This window comes from Pediculus humanus, genomic scaffold (genome assembly GCF_000006295.1).
Source record: "Pediculus humanus corporis 1103172107781 genomic scaffold, whole genome shotgun sequence".
NCBI classification, from domain to species: Eukaryota; Metazoa; Arthropoda; class Insecta; order Psocodea; family Pediculidae; genus Pediculus; species Pediculus humanus.
This window is the reverse complement of record NW_002987376.1, coordinates 114,238-136,028: the sequence shown is the minus strand read 5'-3', so window position 1 is coordinate 136,028 and position 21,791 is coordinate 114,238. Positions and strand designations below refer to the sequence as shown.

The 21,791-nt window shown below is 28.3% G+C and overlaps 2 protein-coding genes across 2 annotated transcripts; both read left to right on the top strand.

Moving 5' to 3' along the window:
• Positions 1-16,202: 16,202 nt before the first annotated feature.
• Positions 16,203-17,766, top strand: Phum_PHUM363340 (uncharacterized protein; the record flags this gene model as incomplete). The annotated part of the gene is made up of 3 exons (XM_002428066.1): positions 16,203-16,232; positions 17,100-17,238; positions 17,678-17,766. The coding sequence occupies 3 exons, from the start codon at positions 16,203-16,205 to the stop codon at positions 17,764-17,766; spliced, it is 258 nt and encodes an 85-aa protein (XP_002428111.1).
• Positions 17,767-20,716: 2,950 nt separating this feature from the next.
• Phum_PHUM363330 (Homeobox protein EgHBX4, putative) lies at positions 20,717-21,185 on the top strand (the record flags this gene model as incomplete). Its single annotated transcript, XM_002428065.1, has 3 exons — positions 20,717-20,729; positions 20,833-20,984; positions 21,099-21,185. The coding sequence occupies 3 exons, from the start codon at positions 20,717-20,719 to the stop codon at positions 21,183-21,185; spliced, it is 252 nt and encodes an 83-aa protein (XP_002428110.1).
• Positions 21,186-21,791: the final 606 nt, after the last annotated feature.

Below are 21,791 nucleotides of genomic sequence, written 5' to 3'. Positions count from 1 at the left end.
AATTATTTAATATAAACGTCCGTCGTGGATTCGATCAATAAAAAAAAATTTTCGAATCAATATTTAATATTTGTAACCGACCACCTGTCCATTTTTTTTTTTTTTTTCCTCGTCGTCTGTGTCCTTTTTCTTTTCTGTTTTAACGAAAAACTAATATAATTACGTTTTTTTTTTTTTTTTAATACTATTAACGTCGTCTGCTATTTTTTTTATTTTTATTTTTTCCTATCATAATTTTATTCCGTTATTACGAAAAAAAAAAAAAAAAAAAACTTTTGCTATCGAGTCGGAAAAAAAAAAAATTTTTCAAATTATTTAAGGGGCCGGAAGGTAAATTGATTTTTTTTTCTTATAATTAGCTTATGAATTCAAAATAGCTTTTTAAATTTCCAAAATTTTCACATTTCGTCATTTTTTTCTCTCGTTATGGATTTTTTTATTTAAATAAATAAATAATTTATTCGCGTATGATTAATTAATCATATTTTTTTTTTAACTAATGAAAAACAACGAAAACAACAACAACAACAACAACAATGATAATAATAATAATAATAATGATGAAGGTCTTCCGGTAGGTAAGAAAATACCACGCCCGAACTTGAATCAAACCTTAAAAAAAAAAAAAAAATGAAAATCGTGATGATGAGACGACGAGGAGGTTTATTACGGAGTAATTTCATTCTCGAATTTTTTTTTGTTATCATCACCTGATAAGACGTAAAAAAAAAAAAGAAAAGAAAATTCCATCGAAACAAAGTCGGAAAAAAAGGATTTTTCACGTTCGTGTACAAACGATACCGGATTTTAAAAACAAACAAACTCGGGTTGTTGTTAACCTGTAAAAATCCGACAAACAGACGACAAACAAACACCACAAACAAAAAAAAATAAAAGCAAAAAAGTAATAATAATAATAAAAAAACGATACGGAAAACAAAACCGTTTATTAAAAAACCATCAAATAGAAACAACCGGCGATGATAAAAGCGACACGTTTTCTTTTTTTTTTTTTTTAATGTTTATATTAATTACACGGTTGTTACACGAGGGGAGAGAGGGAGGGGAGGGTAGAGAGGGCAAACAATCATCCCTTAACCTTATTATTGCACTAATCGTTAAACGTTTCTTCCTTCATACGCTTTCATTAGCAACCTTCCACCAACACCAAATTTTCATTCATCAACCACGCTCTGTAACTCGAAAACTAGCAGACGATAAAATTTCAGATCGATTTTTTTTTTTATCGATATACAACCTGACGATATACGTCATCGATTTTATTATTATTAATATTATTTACGCATAATCAAATACTTAAAATAAAATTATGTAATTTATTGAGTAATTACAAAAAAAAAAAAAAAAATTTTTTTTTTCTTTATTTATCGTAATCCATTTTGTAAATTTAATATTAATAATAATATTAATAATAATAATTTTTTTATTACGCACACGCACTCACGCACACACGCACAATCTTCGAGTACATGTATGCATATGTAAATAATTTAATTGCAGTAAAAAATCATATTTTCTCTCGGTTGTTTTTATGGTTGTTTACAAATTATTAATCACCAGAAGCTACCAGACAAGATTAATCCTTGTAGCGAACAACAACAACAACAACAACAACCACCACAATCTACCGTGTCCGAAAGTCACGGTGATTTTTTTTTTTTTTTTTTTCTCAAAGTTATTTATTAGAATAGAATAAAAGTAATAAATCTCTCGTAGGATATATCAAAAATGATAATAATAATAATAATGATAATAATAATAATAACGTTTCGGATTCTATGTAAGGAAATGAGTACGTGTGACTTTTTCGTCCATCGATTTTCATTCTTTTCCCGTTTAATTCAATCACACGCATATTCAAACGCACCCAACGCAATCTCTCTCTCTTTCTCTCTCTCTCTCTGTTTTTCTATTTACACGATAATTTTTTTCCGCGTGTGTTTTTGTTTGTTGTTTTTTGTATACAAAACGACGACGACGACGACGACGACGTTTAAATATAATCATTTAAGTTTTTATAATTATTAATAAATCACTTTTTTTTTTTTTTTTTAAAGACGATTTAATTAAAAACAAAATGGCGGCGATTCGTTTGAAATTGCGGTGAGAGAATATTTAAAAGAAAATAAATAAATTTGCGAAATTGAAATTTTTTTTTTTTTTTTTTTTTAAAGTAAATCATTGTCTGTCAATTTTATTAATTTTTTTTTTTTTTTTTTTTTTTTTTTACGGTTTTTAATTCGATTCGGCGTCGGTTAATACTCGATGTAAATTTTATTTTATTTTGATTTTAAAAGGTCAAAGGTTTCGATTCAAAAAAAAAAAAAAAACATTCCGAAATCGGGTAGTTGTAGTTGTAGTAGTGAATGTATATTCTCTCTCTCTCTCTCTCTCTCTCTCTATTCGAAATTAAAATATTAATAATAATAATAATAATAATATTAATTTTGTGTTGTTTAATTTTTGGCATTGACGACGTGTTATCGTAAAAATTATTTCATTTCAAAATTATTAATCATTATTATTATTATCATTTTTTTTTTGTATCCAAATTTGTCTTTCTCTCTCTCTCTCTCTCTCTCTCTCTTTCTTACTTTTACAATTCATCCTATGTCTCTCTTACTTCTGTAAATTTTTCATCCTTTTACTTCTCTAATTCTTTCTCTTTTTTCCGCTCTTTTATTTCTCCAATTCTCTCTCTCTCTCTCTTATTTTTTGATTTCTCTCTCTCTCTCTTTTTCTCTTATTTCTGCAATGCTCTCTCTCTCTCTTTTTCTCTTATTTCTGCAATGCTCTCTCTCTCTCTTTTTCTCTTATTTCTGCAATGCTCTCTCTCTCTCTCTCTCTCTCTCTCTGACATCTACAATTCTTTAATCCTTTTACTTCTCTAATTCTTTCTCTTTTTTCCTCTCTTTTATTTCTCCAATTCCTTCTCTCTATTTCTTTCTCTTACTTCTACAATTCTTCCTCTCTCTCTCTCTCTTTCCCTTCTACAATACTTTCTCCCTTTTACTTCTTCATTTCTTTCTTTCTTTCTTTCTCTTTTTATCGAACGGAGTTTTACGCGTACATCTCTTTAAAACTTCAAATTATTTCTTTAACCTTCCGCACACACACCACCATCATCACCATCTTCACCGTCATCACCACCATCATCACCATCACCACCATCATCATCATCAACACCATCACCAACAATTTTAAAATAATTTTTAAACTCACCGAAACATCATGTGGAAAACAGAGGAAAAAAAAACTCCAATCAAACACCATCGAATATTTTTCATTTTCTTCGCATTATTTGTAATTTTTTTTTTTTTTTTTTTGCATTTCCCCCGTGCGCCATTTTAGCGAACAAAAAACCTGAAAAGAAAAAATGTCGATCATTTAAAAGGGAAAATTTTTTACAATTTAAAATGATGATAAAAAAATTTGTCAATTTTCATCTTCCATTTCCTTTTTCAAAAAAGTATGATGATGATGATGATGATGACCAATAACTAAAAAAACTAATTTGTGTGAACTTCACACAAATTAGTTTTTTTTTTTTTTTTTTTTTTTTTTTTTTGCGTTATTAAGTGACCCGTCATATAAACAAGTTTGAATGAGTTTGAAATTTATAATTTAAAAAAAAAAAAAAAATATACATATTTAAAAGGTTTTCTGTGTGTGTGTGATTGTGCCTGAAAGTGCGTGCGTGCGTGCGTGTGTGTGTGTGCGTTGAGCCCGATGATAAAAATGGCTTCTGAATTACACAGGCATTAGAAAAAAAAAAAAAAAATTTATTTATTTATATGTATTTTTTTATAAAAAAAAAACCAGTATCCGTTTATGGTTTTCCCTTCCCATTTGAGAACTTTAATATTATAGGAGACAAATCGAAAATAGTTTCTCATATTCTATCTCTCTCTCTCTCTTTCTCTCTTTCTCTCTCTCTCTTACTCTTCCACGACATTCCACGACCTGGATTAAAAGGAGATGTCATATTTATAAATTAATGCTTCAACTCTGTCAGCGCCAACAGTTTTATTCGATGCCGGCGGTTTAACTTCTTTTTTTTTTTCCAATTCTTTAAATTATCATTTACTACTACCACGAAAAAAAAAAATTTTTTTTTTTTTTTTATAACTACTTTGTTCACGACGTTGTTGTTGTTATAGTAGTAGTCGCTATAAGCTATAAAAAAAAAAACTAATACTAATACTAATAATAATAATAATGATAATGATAATAATTCTGATGAGAAATCATATTCCCAGTTGTATTTTATTTTATTTTTTTAAAAAAATAATAATAATCTAGAAAATTGAAAAATTTTCTTTTCTTTCGTTTTTTTTTTTGGTGAATTCATTAGTGATAAATTATTATTATTATTACCATTATTATTATTATCGTAGTAGTCGTTGTTCTTCTCCTTCTCTTCATCATCGTATTTTTATTTTTTTTTTTATTTTTGACACGGATTTCGTAAGAAAAAATTGTTTTTTTTTTTTTTCGGCGTAAAAAACTGGAAAATTTGTTCAGACTTTTTTATATTCATTCACGAAAAAAACAAAAAAAAAAGACGATGTAATAATAATAATAATAATACTAATAATAATAATAATTAATAACAACGCAGGTAGCGTGTTTAATAAGAAACCACCGTAAAATTTAATCGGGGAAGGGAAGCGAAGAGGAGGAGGAAAAAAGGGTTGGGAAAGGGGGAGGGAAAGAGGGAGGGAAGAAAAAAAATGGCGCGATCAAGTCACGAATTCCAGAAAATCAAAAACCAAAACCAAAACTAAAAAACTAATTTGAACATTTTTTTTTCTTTTTTTTTTGACTAAAATAATTAAAATTAACAACAATTATTATTATTATTATTCTTTCTCTCACTCTCTCTTTCTCTCTCTTTCTTCATACGATCACTCCTCCATTTTTTTTTTTTTTTTTTAATAAACTATAAATTTATTAAAAGATTATCCGATTAAAAATTATAGTTTTTTTTTTTTTTTTATAAAAAAAATTTATTTTATTTTTTTCAAAAATTAATAATAATTTATTAGTTTTTATAAAAAAAAAAAAAAACTAAACTCGGCGCGAATATTTATAAAAAAAAAAAAAAAAAAATTTAAAGTTTGTGTCATTTTTAAAATAATAATAATAATAATAATAATAATAATAATAATAATAATAATAATAATAATAATAATAATAATAATAATAATAATAATAATAATAATAATAATAATAATAATAATAATACTATAACACAGTAGCCTAATCCGACACGGTAAAACTTTTTTTTAATGTTATTTTATTTATATATGAATTTTATGTTTGTTACGCGTTTTTTTTTCTTTTTACGCACCTGGGTAAGAAAAAAACGCACATTCGACAAACATTCGTTCCTTCTTTTCCATTCCTTATTCCCATTCCCTCGGGATTTTTTCTAAAAACGAGAAAAAATTTGCGTGTGTTTACACACATCGACAAAATAATATAACAAATAGAAAAAATAAAATAGGGTGATGATGATGATGATGATTATCACCGATTTAGAAAATGATAGTCCGAGAGTGAGAGGGAGAAAGAGAGAGAGAGAGAGAGAGAGATATGTGTGTGTTGATCGTGTTTACGGGACACAATAAAAACTTTAATGATTGACAGATTTTTTTTTTTTTCGGTAAATAATAGAGTTGCACAATGACGTCGTGCCCCCATTTTACCTTCCTTCGGTACCAATTGTTAAATACGCACACGCACACGCATACATACATACATATACCTCTAATTCTCGTTTTGTGACAGGGAACCTTTTTGAGAGAGAGAGAGGCAGAGAGAGAGATGGATAAAGGATCGGAGAAAACTTTTGTGTTGAAAATATATATATATATATATATATATATATATTTTATTGTTCATATTCTTATATTGAATATTCTCATTTTTTCTCTTTTATTTATTTTTATTTTTAAATCGTGTTGTTGTTTGTTATTTGTTTGTTGTTTGTTGATTGTCGCCGTTGTCGTCGTCGTATATCGGGTGCGAAAAGAGTCGTCAAAATTTGACACCCGAAATGGATTCTCTTGAAAATATCAATTTTTTTTTTTTTTTTTTTTGAAAAGAAAATAAAAAAAATTTTTTACGTTACGAATTTTTTTTTTTTTTTCGGATACGGAAACGCGGGAATTTTTTTTTTTTTTTTTTTTTTGAAATTTTCAACACTGTTGCCAACAGTTTCGTAATTTATCACAACCCTAAAATTTGAAGAGAGAGAGAGAAAGAGAGAGATAGAGAGAGGGGGAAAAAACCACAAAACCAAATTTTTTTTTCTAAATCAATTTTCCTTCGTTTTTGAGTTTGAGAACGATGATGATGATAATAATAATGATGATGATGATGATGATGATGATGATGGTTTTTGTGAGGTCTTTCCAAATGGTGACATATAAAAACGATAAAAGAATTTTTCAGGCGTGAAATGAGGGTGGGGGAAGGTTTTTAAAGATGAATTTTTAAAAGTGTGGATGTAAAATGAAAAGATGAGAGAGTGAGAGAGACAAAGAGAGAGAGAGAGAGAGAGAGAGAGAGGGAAAGATCGAACGAACAAAAAAAAAAAGTGGTAGCAGTGGTAAATGCCGTGATAAAACAGGGTTTGGGGAGGAAAATGAAATTCAATATGTTTAATGTGACAAATTTTTTTTTCTTTATTTTTTCACGCCTCGCATATTATTTGAAAAAAAATAAGTTTTTAAATTTTTTTTTTTTTTGAAATGTTGGTACCAACTTTATCCGGATTGAATTTAAAAATTTTTATCGGTCAAACGATATTTTAATAATTTCATTCTTTTTAAATTTAATTTTTTGTCATATTTTAATAACGCGCCTACGTCATCACGATATTTTTTTTTTGCTTCTTATCAAACAAACAAACAAACAAACGAACGAACGAACGAACGAACAAACGTTAATTGATAACACAAAAAATAATATTAAATTTTTTTTTTTTAGTTTTGTTTATTTATTTATTTCACGGTTTATACGACGACATTTACGACCGTTAAAATTGAGTTACGATTTTTTAATGATTCTTTTTCTTACTACTACTACTACTACGTCATCAAATATCATCATCATCATCATTATTATTATTATTATTTGTTTTCTTGTAAATATATTTCATAATCGAAAAATTATTTCGTGCCATTTTTTTTTTTTTTTCAAACAATTAATTTCAACCGACTTTTAGAAAAAAAAAAAAAAAAAAAAAATTCAACGTTTTAATATTAATTTAAGTATTTAATTTACCAAAATGGCGACCGCATTTGTTTTGACCTTTAATAATAATAATAATAATAATAATAATAATAAATTAATTCTTTAAGATGATAATTATTTATTTAACATTCGTAATTATCATCATCATCATCACGTTTTTTTTTAACCGATTCGGATTTAAACGGAATTTTAATTACATTTTTAAATTTTTTTTTTTTTTTCATTTTTCCTGGAACGTTCGAAATCCGTTTTATTATTATTATTATTCCAAAATTTCTACGCGAACCGGTATATATCAATTCCCACAAGAAGGAAGACAAACGTTGGGAGGAAATGGAAGAGAAGGGAAGGAAAGGGATAGAAAGAATAAGAAGAAGAAGATGAAGAGAAGGAAAAAAAATATTAAAAAAAAAAAAATTAGTGTGAGAGAGAGAGACAGAGAGAGAGATAGAGAGAGATAGAGAGAGAGCGAGATAGAGAGAGAGCGAGAGAGAGCGAGAGAGAGAGAGAGAGAGAGAGAGAGAGAGAGAATATTTCGAAGCAGGTGTTTGAACGTCTTCAAATAAATGTCCTATTCAAGTGAAAAAATATAAAAAAAAATATAAAAAAAAAATTTATGACATTGAAACCGAGATGAATGCTGGAATTTAATTTCTACGACTACCAAGTTATCAAATGAGTTGAAAAAAAAAAAAAAAATTTTTTTTTTTTTTATAAATATTATTTATTGCTCTAAAAATCTGTCTCATTCATTTACAAACAACAACAACGACAACGAATATACCGACCGACGTTATATTCAACCTACCAACAAAATTTTTATATCGACATCGTTATTACAATCATCGTAGTGCTGAGTACTGATGAAAAATCTTAAAAAATTTTCCCCAAAAAAAAAGGCGAGGGAGGGAAAAGGGGAAGGGAATGAAAGGGGGGAGACCTAAGCTAACCAAAGCACGCGGACAAAACGGGGAGGGAAAAGGGGGGAAAAGGAAAAAAAACATCCATAAAACAAGCGTGAAAATTAATACCGAGACGAATTCATTAAAAAAAAAAAAAATTTACTATGAACTGTTGATGATGACGATGATGATGATGATGATGATGATGATGATGATAGTAGGCATGGAGCAAAAAAAAAAAATATTAAACTAAAAAACTATCAGACGTGGCAGCTGTTAGCAGCACCTTAACAACCGCATAAAAATTATTATACATAAATTTCTTTTCTTTTTTTTTTTTTGTTTTGCTATTTTTTCCTATCGTTTCTTCTTCTTCTTTTTCTTTTTTAACATTTTTATTAAATTCTTTTTCTTTTCTTTTCGTTTTTTTTTGACAAATCGGCGATAACTTCTGAACGATGTTTTTTTTTTTTTTTTAAAAAAAACAAACGAGAGCAAGCGAGAAGAAAACCTGTCGCATAACTTGAATTTATTAGTATAGTAGCAACCACGAGTCGAATATAATAATAGTCAACCTTCGAAAACCACTTTAAAAAAAAAAAAAATTAAAAATTATTCTAGAACTTTTAACATATATCATTCTTTTAAAATATCATAAAAACTGCGAAAAAAAATATATATATATGCGTACGAATATAAATATTAATAATAATAATAATAATAATAAAAGAAGACGCCATAATTTTTTTTTTTTTTTTATCCTTTACCGGTCATTCGTGTTTATTATTAATAGACTTTTGAATTATGCTTATTATGCGTGTAAAAACCTAATTTGCGAATACCATCCCATAATAATAATAATAATAATAATAACGCGAGAAATAGAATAGAGAAAGAGAATGAAAACATCCAGAACCTTCTTTTGCTACCTGTCAAACCTCCTCATTCTCATACCTGACAAACTTTTTTTTTTTTTAATAATGACGTCAAATTTTTTTCGTAGAATCGCGAAAGGAAACAAAACTAACTTTTTTCGCTATAATTAAAACGTCAAAATAATAATAAATTTATTTGTCTTCTTCTGCTTTAAAAGGTACGTTAAGGTACTACCCCTGACGAAACAAAAAAAAAAAAAAAAAATTTTGAAACGTTCATAAACAAAATCATTTAATTAACGGAAGCGAAAAACGAAATTTTGATACTTTAATATTATTATTATTATTATTACCGCCGGTTATATTTATTACCATTCTTTTCCAATCGGTTACGCTCTCTCTCTCTCTCTCTCTCTCTCTCATCCTTCTTTCACGTTCAAAAATCAACATTCGAATATTATTATTTTTTTTTTAAAAGAAATTAACCTTTGATCCTTTACTAAGAAAAAATTTTAGATTGCAACAAGAGAGAAAGAGAGAGAGAGAGAGAGAGAGAGAAATTTCTTTACCGACGACGATTAATTATAAACAAATGAGATGTAAGAAGTTGTTTAAACAAACAAACAAACAACAAACGGCTACCGTTCTCGTTTGAAAGAAGGATATTATTTTAAATCGGTTAATTAAATCTCGGATTACCATTACTATCGAGAAATGGGTAGCCATATTGAATTATTTAAAAAATACCACAAACGTTTATATATCATCATCATTTCACTAATTAATCATTTTTTGAATTTCAATTAATAAAAATTTTTTTTTTTTTTTTTACCGTGACCGGTAATCAATAATAATAATAATAATAAGTCCGAAACACGATTTTATTAACAAAATGGTTAAAAAAAAAATTGGAAATTATTATCGTTGAATCCGCGCGTGAGGGTTGTTGTCGTATTGTTCGGTTGACCCCTATGATGCGTTTGAATTTGAACACGCCCAACAGAAAACAACCGAAACAAATTTTTTCGTGAACAACACCTAATTGATATATACATATACATTACAACGAGAAACGCCTGTTTTCCCCCCATTCTATTGACACGTCAATTGTAAAACCAAAAATTTTCAAAAAAAAAAAAAAAAAAAAAAAAAGATTTAAAATCGCATTCATCTTCATTATTAAATTTTTTAAGAGAGTAGTGGTTGACGGTGGTGGTACCCGATAAATGAAAAGAAGAATAAAAAAAACCGGGTACATCGGTACTTTTTATTATTACAACGACGAAATACAACAAAAAAAGAAATTAATTGGCAATAAATTTACCTAATAAATAATTCAATCCGGTGAAAATTCAGGCATGACGTAAAATGTTATTTCCAACGGATTAATACTAATGACCGTGTAATTTTGTGTCTGTTGTAAGAAAAATAGTAAACACGCGTGATGAGGATAGCAACAACCATTATATACAATACATCTTTCACTGCCACCATGTTACCGCCGCACCCGACACCATCACCACCTTCTTCTCCTCTTCTCCTTCTTCTACCACAATCATTACATTACACCGATACCACGGGTATTTAATACATTCAAAACAAATTATTTAACCGTACATAAATTTTTAATGATGGAATCCGTTAGCAATCAGCAATCACTTATCATTCGATTTTCTTTACACGTTTTAAAACGTTCCGCCATATTATTTATAATGAAAAAATAAAAAATAAACGCGTTCGAATCAATAACGCGAATGTAACGAATAATTTTTTCTTTTTTTAATGTTACGCCGCCGCGTGGTAATAATTTTCTTTTTTTCTTTTAAACGCATTTCGACACCGTAAAATTATTATTATCATTATTATTAATCCATCATGTTATCATTAAAAAGACTAATAATTAATAAAGATTAAAAGGGAAGAAGAAAATTCTTCGGGAAAATTTTCCGTTTTTCAAATAACTACAACTACTACTATTATTATTATTATTATTATCATTATGGTTACGTTAAATCTCTCACATTGGTTATAATAGTTTACAAAGATATTTCAAGTGGAAGCAGAAAAGAAAGCAACAGAACTCGACTGTCGTAATCCTTACAAAAAAAAATTATATATTAGAAAATTCGAGAAAGTGTTTAGTTATGATAAATAATTTAAAACCGCATGGATCATTATCATTATCATTATCATCATTATTAGTTTTTAGATCCTTCCTGCGTGTTTTATCCCCTCTACTCCTCCTTCTCCTTCTCCTCCTCTTTCATAATGCAAACTTTTTTGCACACTTAAAGAATACCACCACCACAACAATCACTACTGCTGCTTTTGCTGTTGCTGCTGCTAGAACCACGAATGTTCTATTAATGATAATAATGATAATAATGATAATAATGATAATGATAATAATAATAATAATAATAATAATAATAATAATAATAATAATAATAATAATATTTTAGTGAGAAAACATTCATGATCGAAAAAAAAAGAAATGAAATGAAAGATATTCTCATATTTATTCTTTGTTCCACTTGAGATTATTCTTTAAAACATGACAGTCGCCGAAGAAAGAAAAAAGAGGATGAACCTTGAAATTCTTTATAAAAAATGAATGTAACTCACGGTTACTTTCCACCTCCCCTCCCCCTCCCCTACCTTCACCCCTCTCTCTATTTTTTATTTGTTATTATTATTATTATTGTGAAACGTCGGAAAGAACGTTATAAAAAAAAAAAAAAAAAATTATAAATTTATTATAATGTGTATTTATTATTTGAAAAAATGAAAATCAATGTCTCATCATCATCATCATCATCATCATCATTATCATCATTTGAATATTCTTTTATAACTTGATTTATGTTACGTGAAATTTTTGAAACGTGTAACAAGAAAATATGGCTTCTGATTTTCATATATAAATGTATATATTCGTATTGTTGTTCTCTCGTGCACGAGTACAACAATATATTTAATATTAGCATTCAAATTTTATCATTATTATCATTATCATCATCATCATCATCATCATTATTATTATTATTACATTGAAATTTCGAAAGAATAAAAAAAAATGATTTAGCGGTTTCTGTTTGTTTAACGATTTTTTTTTATATTATTATTATTATTCTCGACAAACCTCTTGTTCCTTTCAAACGACCAAATATCAAGTGTTTGTTTGTTTGTTTGTAATTTAAACATTAGTAACAAACGAACGAATTTAGTTTCTTTACTGCGTATTAAAATCGTAAATTTTAAAAATTAAAAATGGCGGATTTTTGCGCGCATAATCTTAATTTAAAACGTTTCAAATGTTGCCAACTTGAAAAATAAAACAAAAAAACAAAATGGCGATTTGAATTCGATCGGGTTTACACTGTCTACTTTTTACTTTATGTTTAAATGTTATCAAAGTCTTATTCCGTGTTTAATTTTTTTTTTTTTTTTGACTTTCTACTACCACGACAATTTTATTTTCGTTTTCTATTCGTTTAAAACATGCAAAAGGTAAATATTAAAAAAAAAAAAAACAAAATTATGGCGACTCCATTACCGAGTTTGCAAAAAAAAAAAAAAAAAACTTTTTTTTATTTGTTTCTTTATCGTGTTACCCTTTTTAACCGCCCATTTTCACCCTCGGATTTTCATTTGTATCTTCATACACACACACACACACGTATATAAGGGGATGAAATAATACTAATAATAATAATAATAATAATAATAAATTTACTAAAAGGGTTAAAATAAAATTTTTAAATCATTAAAAATAAAAAGTTTTTTTTTTTTTTTTTTTACGGCACAAAATTATATTACCCTTCTCTCTCTCTCACACACACACGCACACGATTTCTTTCTCTCTCTCTTTCTCATTATCATAACCGGAAGGTTTCTACCATTAATGAAAAGGCAAAAAATAAAAAATGAAAATGAAAAAAAAAAAAAACCGGTTAAATTGGACATTTCAAAGGTTTGCGTCATTAGCATCCATGAGAGGTTTTCCCTCTCTCTCTCTCTCTCTCTCTTTACCATGCACGTAACTTAAAATGTTTTATTATTATTATTATTATTATTATTAATATTATTATTATTATAAATATTTAATGGGCAGAACGTTTTGAAGAGGAAGGCGTGTCCGTTTGTTGCAGTGGGAGAATAATAACATTGTTTGTTACATCCCATTTACTACTACCTTTCCCACCTTTTTTTTTCTTTCCTCTTCTTCTTATTTTTCTTTTACATTTAATTTTTAATACGTTAAAATTATTATTTTTTAAAGGCCGAAATAATAATAATAATACTAATAATAATAATAACAATAATAATAATCGAGTTCGGTTCGAGCACACGTAAACAAAATAAAATTTAATAATTGATTTTTTTTCTTTTAATTATAATCATCGTCACTAGATCGCAGTAGTTACAAGGTAAATTTTTTTTGGGGGGCACCCGGAAGAGTAATAAATAATTTAATGAATTATTATTATTATTAACGGACGGTAATAAAAAATTTGTATATATTATTATCGAGAGAATTCATTTGAGAATTTTTTTTTAAATTCGCACGAAGAAGACAAAAAAGCAAGTCGGAAAAAAATACCTGAATTTTTTTTTGGTTCGTACCTGAATGAAAATCTGTCGTTAATAAAAAAAATGAATTGAAAAGAAAGGTTGAAAAACTTTCGAACGATACCCATTACCGGTTATTACCCTTTGAATTGTTTGTTTTTTTTTTTTTTGGTTTTTAGGTAAAATAATAATAATACTAATAATAATAATAATAATAATAATAATAATAATAATAATAATAAAAATTACTCATCGTCGCCCGTAATAAAAAAAAAAATGTCGCGAATTTTCGTTTTACATTCGACGTACCTGATTTTTTTCTATTTAATTATTAATATTATTATTTATTTTCTCACGTGTACGAATACGTGCGATAATTTATTACTCTCGTACCACTTTAAACCCCTCCCCCCCCAAAAAAAAACAAATTTTTTTAGTTTTTTAAACATTAACCGCCATAATGACGAATCCGTTAATATTCAAATAGTAATAATTATTTTTTTTCTCTCGGAACGGTAAGAAGACAAAAAAATATTAAAGAATTACGTTTAACGTATAATCAATTAATATTTCATTTAGAAAAAAAACTGCGGCCGCTGCGATTATTGGATAATGAAATAACAAAATTTTTTTTTCATTTTCCCAACGGCGAAATCGATGAGTTTAGTCGGTCGAAAATTGTTTTTTTGTTTTTGTTTATTTTATTTAACGAAATCGTACCTGAATTTTTTTTTTTTTCGTCTGCTTCGGGGAAATTTTATTTTTATAAAAAAGAAACGATCGATCGGTCTTACCGCCACGTTTTTTTTACTTAAAAAAAAAAAAAAAATCGCGAGAGTGATATGTGTGTGTGCAAGTGTTTTTTCTAAGCTTATTATTATTATGATACAATGTTGTTATCCTCTTACAACTAAAATAAGCTTAATTTTTTTTTTTATTATTCTTCTACCACGATAAAATCACACGGATGAACCGTTTGGATTATGCAAACTTAATAAAATTATTGAGGTTACGAAATAAATCGAAAGGTATTATTCAAATATTTATTTTTTTTTGTTTTCTTCAATTTTTTTTTTTGTAATAAAAAGAAAATTTTACGCACGTCACGGAAAAACAAAAACATTTAAAAAAACGCACGCATCGCACGCGCGGCGTACATCAAACGCATAAATTCATCGTTTTATTTATTTAATATATATATATTTTTAATATTAATCGTTTTTAAATCCGCCATTTTTAATTTTTACCGCGGTAGAAACGTTTTGCGCTCATGTTTAAAAATATTCGTTTATTGAATTTATCCGTCGGAAAATTTATTTTGTAGTACGAATATTAATTATAAAAATTTCAACCGAACGAAATTTTTAAATTCGTTTCTTTTTTTTAAATATTTGGCATTTCCGGTTTGTAACGCGGGAATTATAAATTTTTTCTCCAAACCAATTAATAATATTTTTATAAACCCATTAAAATTTTAATATTTTTAAAAACCCAATTTGCGCGTTTTTTTTTTTAAAAAGAAAATTTGCTTTTATTAATTAATTTTCCATATAATTTTCCTTCCTCTTTTCTTTTTCCTCTCTTTTCCCGTAAAATATTCCAGAAACGTTCCAGAAAAAAATTCAATTAATTCATTTAACTCCAACGCGAAAATGTTTTCTCCCGGAAATTATTTTTTTTTTTATTCGTGTAAGTACCGAACCATTGTTTACGCGGCGTTTATAATTATCAGGTACATCATCATTATTATTATTTTCAATTATTTAAAAAAAAAACGCGGGAAACGATAATAATAATAATGATTATTATTCGTTTTTCTTAACTTCTATCATGTTCGCACCTTTTTTTTTATTCTTGCGGTTTTTTTGTTTTGTTTTCTTTTTGTTTTTTTTTTTTTTTTTTGCTTTGAAAGGTACAATAATTTTTTAAAAATAAGGTACGTTAACCTCTCGGTCTTTAACCTTTTTGAAACAACGTCTAAACAATCAAAAAAAAAAATCACAAAAAAATTTAAAAAAAAAAAAAAAAAACCGTCGTCGATATCGAACACGTTCATTAAGATAAAAATAAACATTTTTTTTTGGGGGGGTGCGTGTTTGTGCGTTTGTATTTGTTTGTTTCATTGTTAAATTTTTTTTTCTCTTCAGGTTTAAAGTCGAGACAGTCGAAAAACGTCAAATCACAACAACAACAACCAAAAAAACATCGTTCGAAAAAAAAAAAACAAAAAATCTGTTGGACATTTATTAAAACGACGTCACAATTAATATGGTGAGTTAAAAATTTCATTATTATTATTATTATTATTATTATTTAATCGGAGAACGTTGTAAGACAAAAAAAAAACTAAAGTGACAGTAAAACCCATAAGAAAACCTAACAAGACCAACCCACCTCGTGATTTAAAAAAAATTTTTTTTAAATGACAACATTGACAGGATGTGAGAAAAAACAAAAAAAAAAAAAATGTCGTCAAAGTTAATATAAAAAAAAAAAAATTTGTCGTTATCACTTATCAAATAACTTTCCACCGTCCGTTTACCAATAAAAAAAAAATGGCGGAATTGATATGCGAGATGAGGACGACGGCGTGGACAATGTTTATAAAAAAAAAAAAAAAAAAAAAAAAAACTAAATCAATTAAGTATTAGTTGATTGGCATTAAAAAAACTAAAAATCCATAACACATCCCTTACACAAAAAGGATGCAAAAGGTCCTCATAATACGTCATCATAAATCTAATCATTCATTATTTATCTTATAAAGTACACGTTTAAGAACACGTGCGGACATTTTACTTTTTTTTACATTCGATCTAAATTTAAAATCTTTTACTTTTTTCTCTCTTCCAATTGATTTTTTTGTACCCTTAAACCCACCGGTTATTATCATCACGTTATCTCTCTCTCTCTCTCTCTCTCACAGACAAAGATTATGAAAAAGAAAAAAAAGACAGAAAGGGAAAAAAAAATCAATTAGTCGTATTAGATACGATTATTAAAAACTAAAATGATAATTAACAATTAAACGTGAAAACGTTTTTTTTTTTTTTTTTTCGTATGCGCAACAACAACGACAACGACAAACGACAAAGACAAACAACGACAACAACGACAACCTGCGCGACGTAATAACATAGACATTAATGCCATAAAATGTCCGTGACATTAGAAATATATGTCTGAAGATGTAATCACAAATATGACACAAAATCCTCACAAGGGTGTGTGTGTGTGTGTGTCTGTGTGTGTGCGTGCGTGTGTGCGTGTGTTGATATTTTCCACCAATCACATTATTCAATGATTTTATCAATAAAATATTCTTAAAGAGTTTTTTTTTTTTTTTTTTTTTTTTCCATGTGTCATCCTAAACAACAACTTAACGAAAAGACAAAATAAAATTTTATTATTATTATCATTATTATTATTATTACCGGTTTTTTATATACATTTTTTTTTCCTTTAGGATTATTCTATGAACTTTCCAGTGGGACTCGGTCACATGGCTGGATATTTAAAAGGACCGCAATTTCCCGGACAGGGTCCGCCGGCTTTGACAGGACCTTTCGGTTTAGGACATACTTTAGATCATTCACCTTATGGCGGTAAGTTCCCTTTTTTTTATTCCGACCCCCATTCCTCCCCCCATTTTTTTTTTTTTTTTTTGGAAAATTTCGGGAATAGAATTTTTATCCGACCGGAAATTGTTTGTCCAAAAAAAAAAAAAACAAAAAGCAAAACAAAAACGGTTAAATTGGTGGAAGACGATGGAAAATTATTTTTGTAAACGTTTCTTTGTTTCCGGTTTGAAAAACAAAATGGCGTCGGGAACGATTTAAAAAAAATGTACGTGTAAATAAAAAAAAATCCACGAGATTTAAAAAACGATAATTTCCTATAGCTAAAACTTTTGGAAAATTCTGGAAATCGTACAGGGAAAAAAAATATTTTCGATTAATAAAAAATTAATAACGTCGTGAAAGGAGAAAGAGAGAGAAAACCCCAAATTTTTTTCAATTTTCTTTGTTGAATTTTTTTCTCCAGTTGAACATTTCTCTGGAGAATTATTTTCATCAATTTACTTTCCTATTAACCGCAATGTTGTAGTTGATGGTTTTCATTCGATTACGTAATAAAAACCAAAAAAAAGAATCTTCTGCTTTATCATTACGTCATATTTTTATCATCTCTCTCTCTCTCACTCTCACTGCTTCTCTTTTTGTTGCGAGTACCCGAGATCATGTCAAAAGTTAAACGTGAAGTAATTAATTACTTTTTAACACTTTCCCCGACGGATTTTTTTTTTTTGGGAAAATCCGTAAGAAAATTTATTCGGCACGAATTTTCCCAGAACTTTTCATTCTTTTAGTTTTCAAATTCTTTCACTACCCGTGGCATAACCGACGGAAAACTTATTCGACTTTTAAATTATTATTATTATTTATTAAATTTGCCTGTCTCAAGCGAATTGCTGTTGTCTCCCTCTCTCTCTCTCTCCCTTTTCCTCCTCCTTCTCTCCTCCTTGATTCAATTCATTAGCGAGAGTTCTTTGATGTTAATAACGGCGGAGGAGGTTTGATCCGCTTATTTCCCTCTTTATTTTATGCTCAACTATTATTATTATTATTATTATTACCTTCCCTCTCTTCCTTTCACCGCCTTTTCAAAAATCTTTTCAACCTTCCGCCGCCGCCGCCTTTTCTAATTTCCCTCCTTCTCCTCTTTAATATTTTTCTCTCATCATTTTTTTCTATTCTCCTGTTGCTTTTCTTTTTTTTTTCTTTCATTGTTCTTTTTTTTCCACTGATCGTTTTTCGTCGTCCTTTATATTATTATTATTATTTTGTTTTTAAACAAAGAAATGGCTATTTCCGACACAGATATTTTCCTTTTCGTCGCAAATCGATATTTTTCAGGTGCGAATATTATTAATTAATAAAAATCACGACAGATGGCAATATCAACACGTCCATCAAAATTCTACGATGACGACGACACAAATCGATTCATTTATTTCCGTTAAATTGTTTCCATCATCATCATCCGACTAACCGGAAGTAACCGGAAGACGGGAAAGGAGGAAGGAAATTGTTTTATTTTCAATTTTTCTTTTTTTTTTTTTACCATCATCATGGGGTAAATAATTCATTTCTATCGAGTTTTTATTATATTCAACTCGATTTCAATAAACAACAGCAATTTGCGGTAAATCCACCATCCATTACTGATGAGTGGAAAAATGATGTGGGAACGAAAGGATGCGGGGAGGGGGAGGGGGAAATCACAAGATGGAAAAAAAAAAATTTCTTTCCTTTTTTTTTTTTTTTAAAAAAATAAAACGATGGTAAAATATTCACCCCAAAATAAAAGACGTAGCACTAGACAAACGTTTGTTTTTCTTTTGGTTTGTTGAAACAACAGCAACGCGTGATGTTTTTATGACTTTTAAAAGCTTTTTTTTTTTTTTTAGTTAGTTATTGATGTGGGAAACGTATCAAATGTTTTTTTTTTTTTTTTTCTCGCCTGTCGCCCTTTTACGATGAGCTTCGTCGTCGTCGTCGTCGTTCACATTTTCCAAATAAATTTTCCCGACTTTGTTTTTTTTTTTTTTTTTATCACTTTAAGCAATTATAAAAAAAGCAAAAAAGGTTTAAAAGTGGTTGCGCGTGTTGATGATTGGTTCAATGATTGGTTGGTTGTTCATTTCTTTTTCATCATTCTCTCACATTAATAATTCTTTTCATTGTCCTTTTCCTCGTCCTCCTCGTATTGTTTTTCCTTTCGAGAAAAAGTTTTTCTTGGTTATTTTTTTTGGTTTTTTTTTTGCGTTCGTCAACTTCTGAGAGTTCTTATTTTTTTTTAAAATAAAGAAAATGTTGTTTACCGCAAAAAGGTGTTTAAAAAGCCGATTTTGCAACTGTTGAGCAAATATTGAAAAGCATTAAAGAGAGAAAAGATTCGAGGATAATTCTAACCGCGAGATTTAATACCGCCGCAAAAAGATGTCTTCTGCTTTTTCTTCTGCTTTTTCTTTTTCTTCTTCTCCTTTTCAGATTTTTTTTTTTTTTAGCTAATTTTTTATTCCTTACAGTTTTTTTTTTTCGGCTGGAAGATTATCTGAGATTATTCTGTAATGCAATCGAAAATTTAAATAAATGTAAGGAAAAGTAGTAATCTTGGGTTTTAACCAATCGAATTTTCTTCTTTTTTTTTCCTTTTTCTTTCTTTTACCTTTCTCCTTTTCCTTCCTTTTTCCTTTTTCTTCCTTTTAATTTTTACTCTTCTTTTTTTTTGTTAGAGTTTTCACTTTCATTTTTTAAATAAAAATCTAACGATCGCCATCGATTTGTGTTCGTTTTTTTAACATTATTGTCTTCTCTCTCTCTCTCTTTATCCTTTCATATACCTTCCATCTCTCTCTCTCTTTCTATCATTAACTACAGAAACTTTCCTAAAAATAATTTGCCGTTTGGAAAATTTTTATTATCAAAACAAACCCACCCCCCGCCGTCGTTTGTTTATATTTTACATAAAAACAATAAAAAAACAATAAATCATTTGTTTCGAAACTTTTTTGTTTTTTAAATTTGTTTTGAAACATTTTAATAATTTCCGTTGTTCTTTTATTTATAAAAATTTATTAGAGAATCGATCGATAACTGCAAAAGTTTTTAAACGAAATAAAATAAAATAAAAACGCGTCGGGTTTTTTATTATTATTATTATTATCCTTTTACAAACGGAACAAAGAAATTTTTTTTTTTTTTTAAATTTGTGTGTGTGTGTGCGTGCGTGCGTGGTTGTGGAGTATGGGGGAAAAGGGTGCCGCAGTGGGAAAGGGAACCGTAGAGAGAGAAAAAAAAAATATATATATAAAAATCATACTGATGAATGATGGGCATCATCCATTCGATGGTAGCTCACCCATTCAGAAGGCAGCAGCAGGGGCCTTAATCCGGCTTAGTTCTCTCATTCTTTTTTTTTTTTTTTTTTCCATTCCCGATATATTCTGCTTCCAGTAAAATTATTATTATTTTTTTTTTTTTGTTTTTTTTTCTCTCTCTCATTCTTTCTCTCTCTCGTATGGGTACAGTTGGTTCGTAAATCGTTTTCCACGCCTCTATTGTTAATTGATATAAAACGCAGGTGTACGCGTATTATACGTTTTAATAAAATAAATTTTTTTTTTTTTTTTGTAGCGAACGCCCGTAAGCAAAGACGAGAAAGGACGACGTTCTCAAGGCAACAATTGGACGTTTTAGAAACGCTTTTTGCCAAAACGAGGTACCCGGATATATTCATGAGAGAAGAAGTAGCATTAAAAATTAATTTACCGGAATCGAGAGTTCAGGTGAGTTTATTAATTAATAATCGGTTAAAAATAAAATAAAAAAATTGTTTTACTCGTAACTACCCCCCGACCCTCCCCCTTTCACACGCACACGCACGCACGCACCCCCTACAGAACCGCCTATCGATTTTTTTTTTCTTTCCAATTTTCAATTTTCAATCCACCCTCAATCGACTCAAACATTTCGATTTGATCTGTTGAGATTTTCATGAACCGCGTAGCGGAAAAAATGAAATAAAATAATAATAATAATCGATTGAAAAAAAAAGACAGAGAGAGAGAGAGAGAAATAAAATCTAATATTCTGAATAAAAACTTTTTTTTTTTTTTATGGGAAGAACGAGGGGGGAGGGGAAAATTTAAAAATTCATACGTACGGAAAACGATTTCCGTCATTTACCGTCGCCAAAAATTTTTCCGCGTTTCCGTTATTAATCAAACATGTTAAAAAAACGTTCGCGAATTCAAACCCCAACGTTCTTTTAAATTTTTAAATTTTATTCCCCTACCCCTACCCCTACCCCACCCTACGCCCATCCCCCATCCCAGAAAAATTATGACGTATTATTAGTTTCTCTTTATTCATTTGTATTTAATTTTAATTTTTTTTTTTTTTTATCCTTTTTTGGCATGAAAGATTAGAAAAGAAAAAAAAAATAACAACAAAAGGGGGGGAGCCCCGAAAACAATAACAAAAAGGCAAAGAAAATAAGACAAAATATTTTATCGGTGATGACAGGAAACGGGGTATCGTTTTTTTTTTTTTTTTTTTTTTTTTTTTTCAAACAGAATTATGATTTGTTTGCT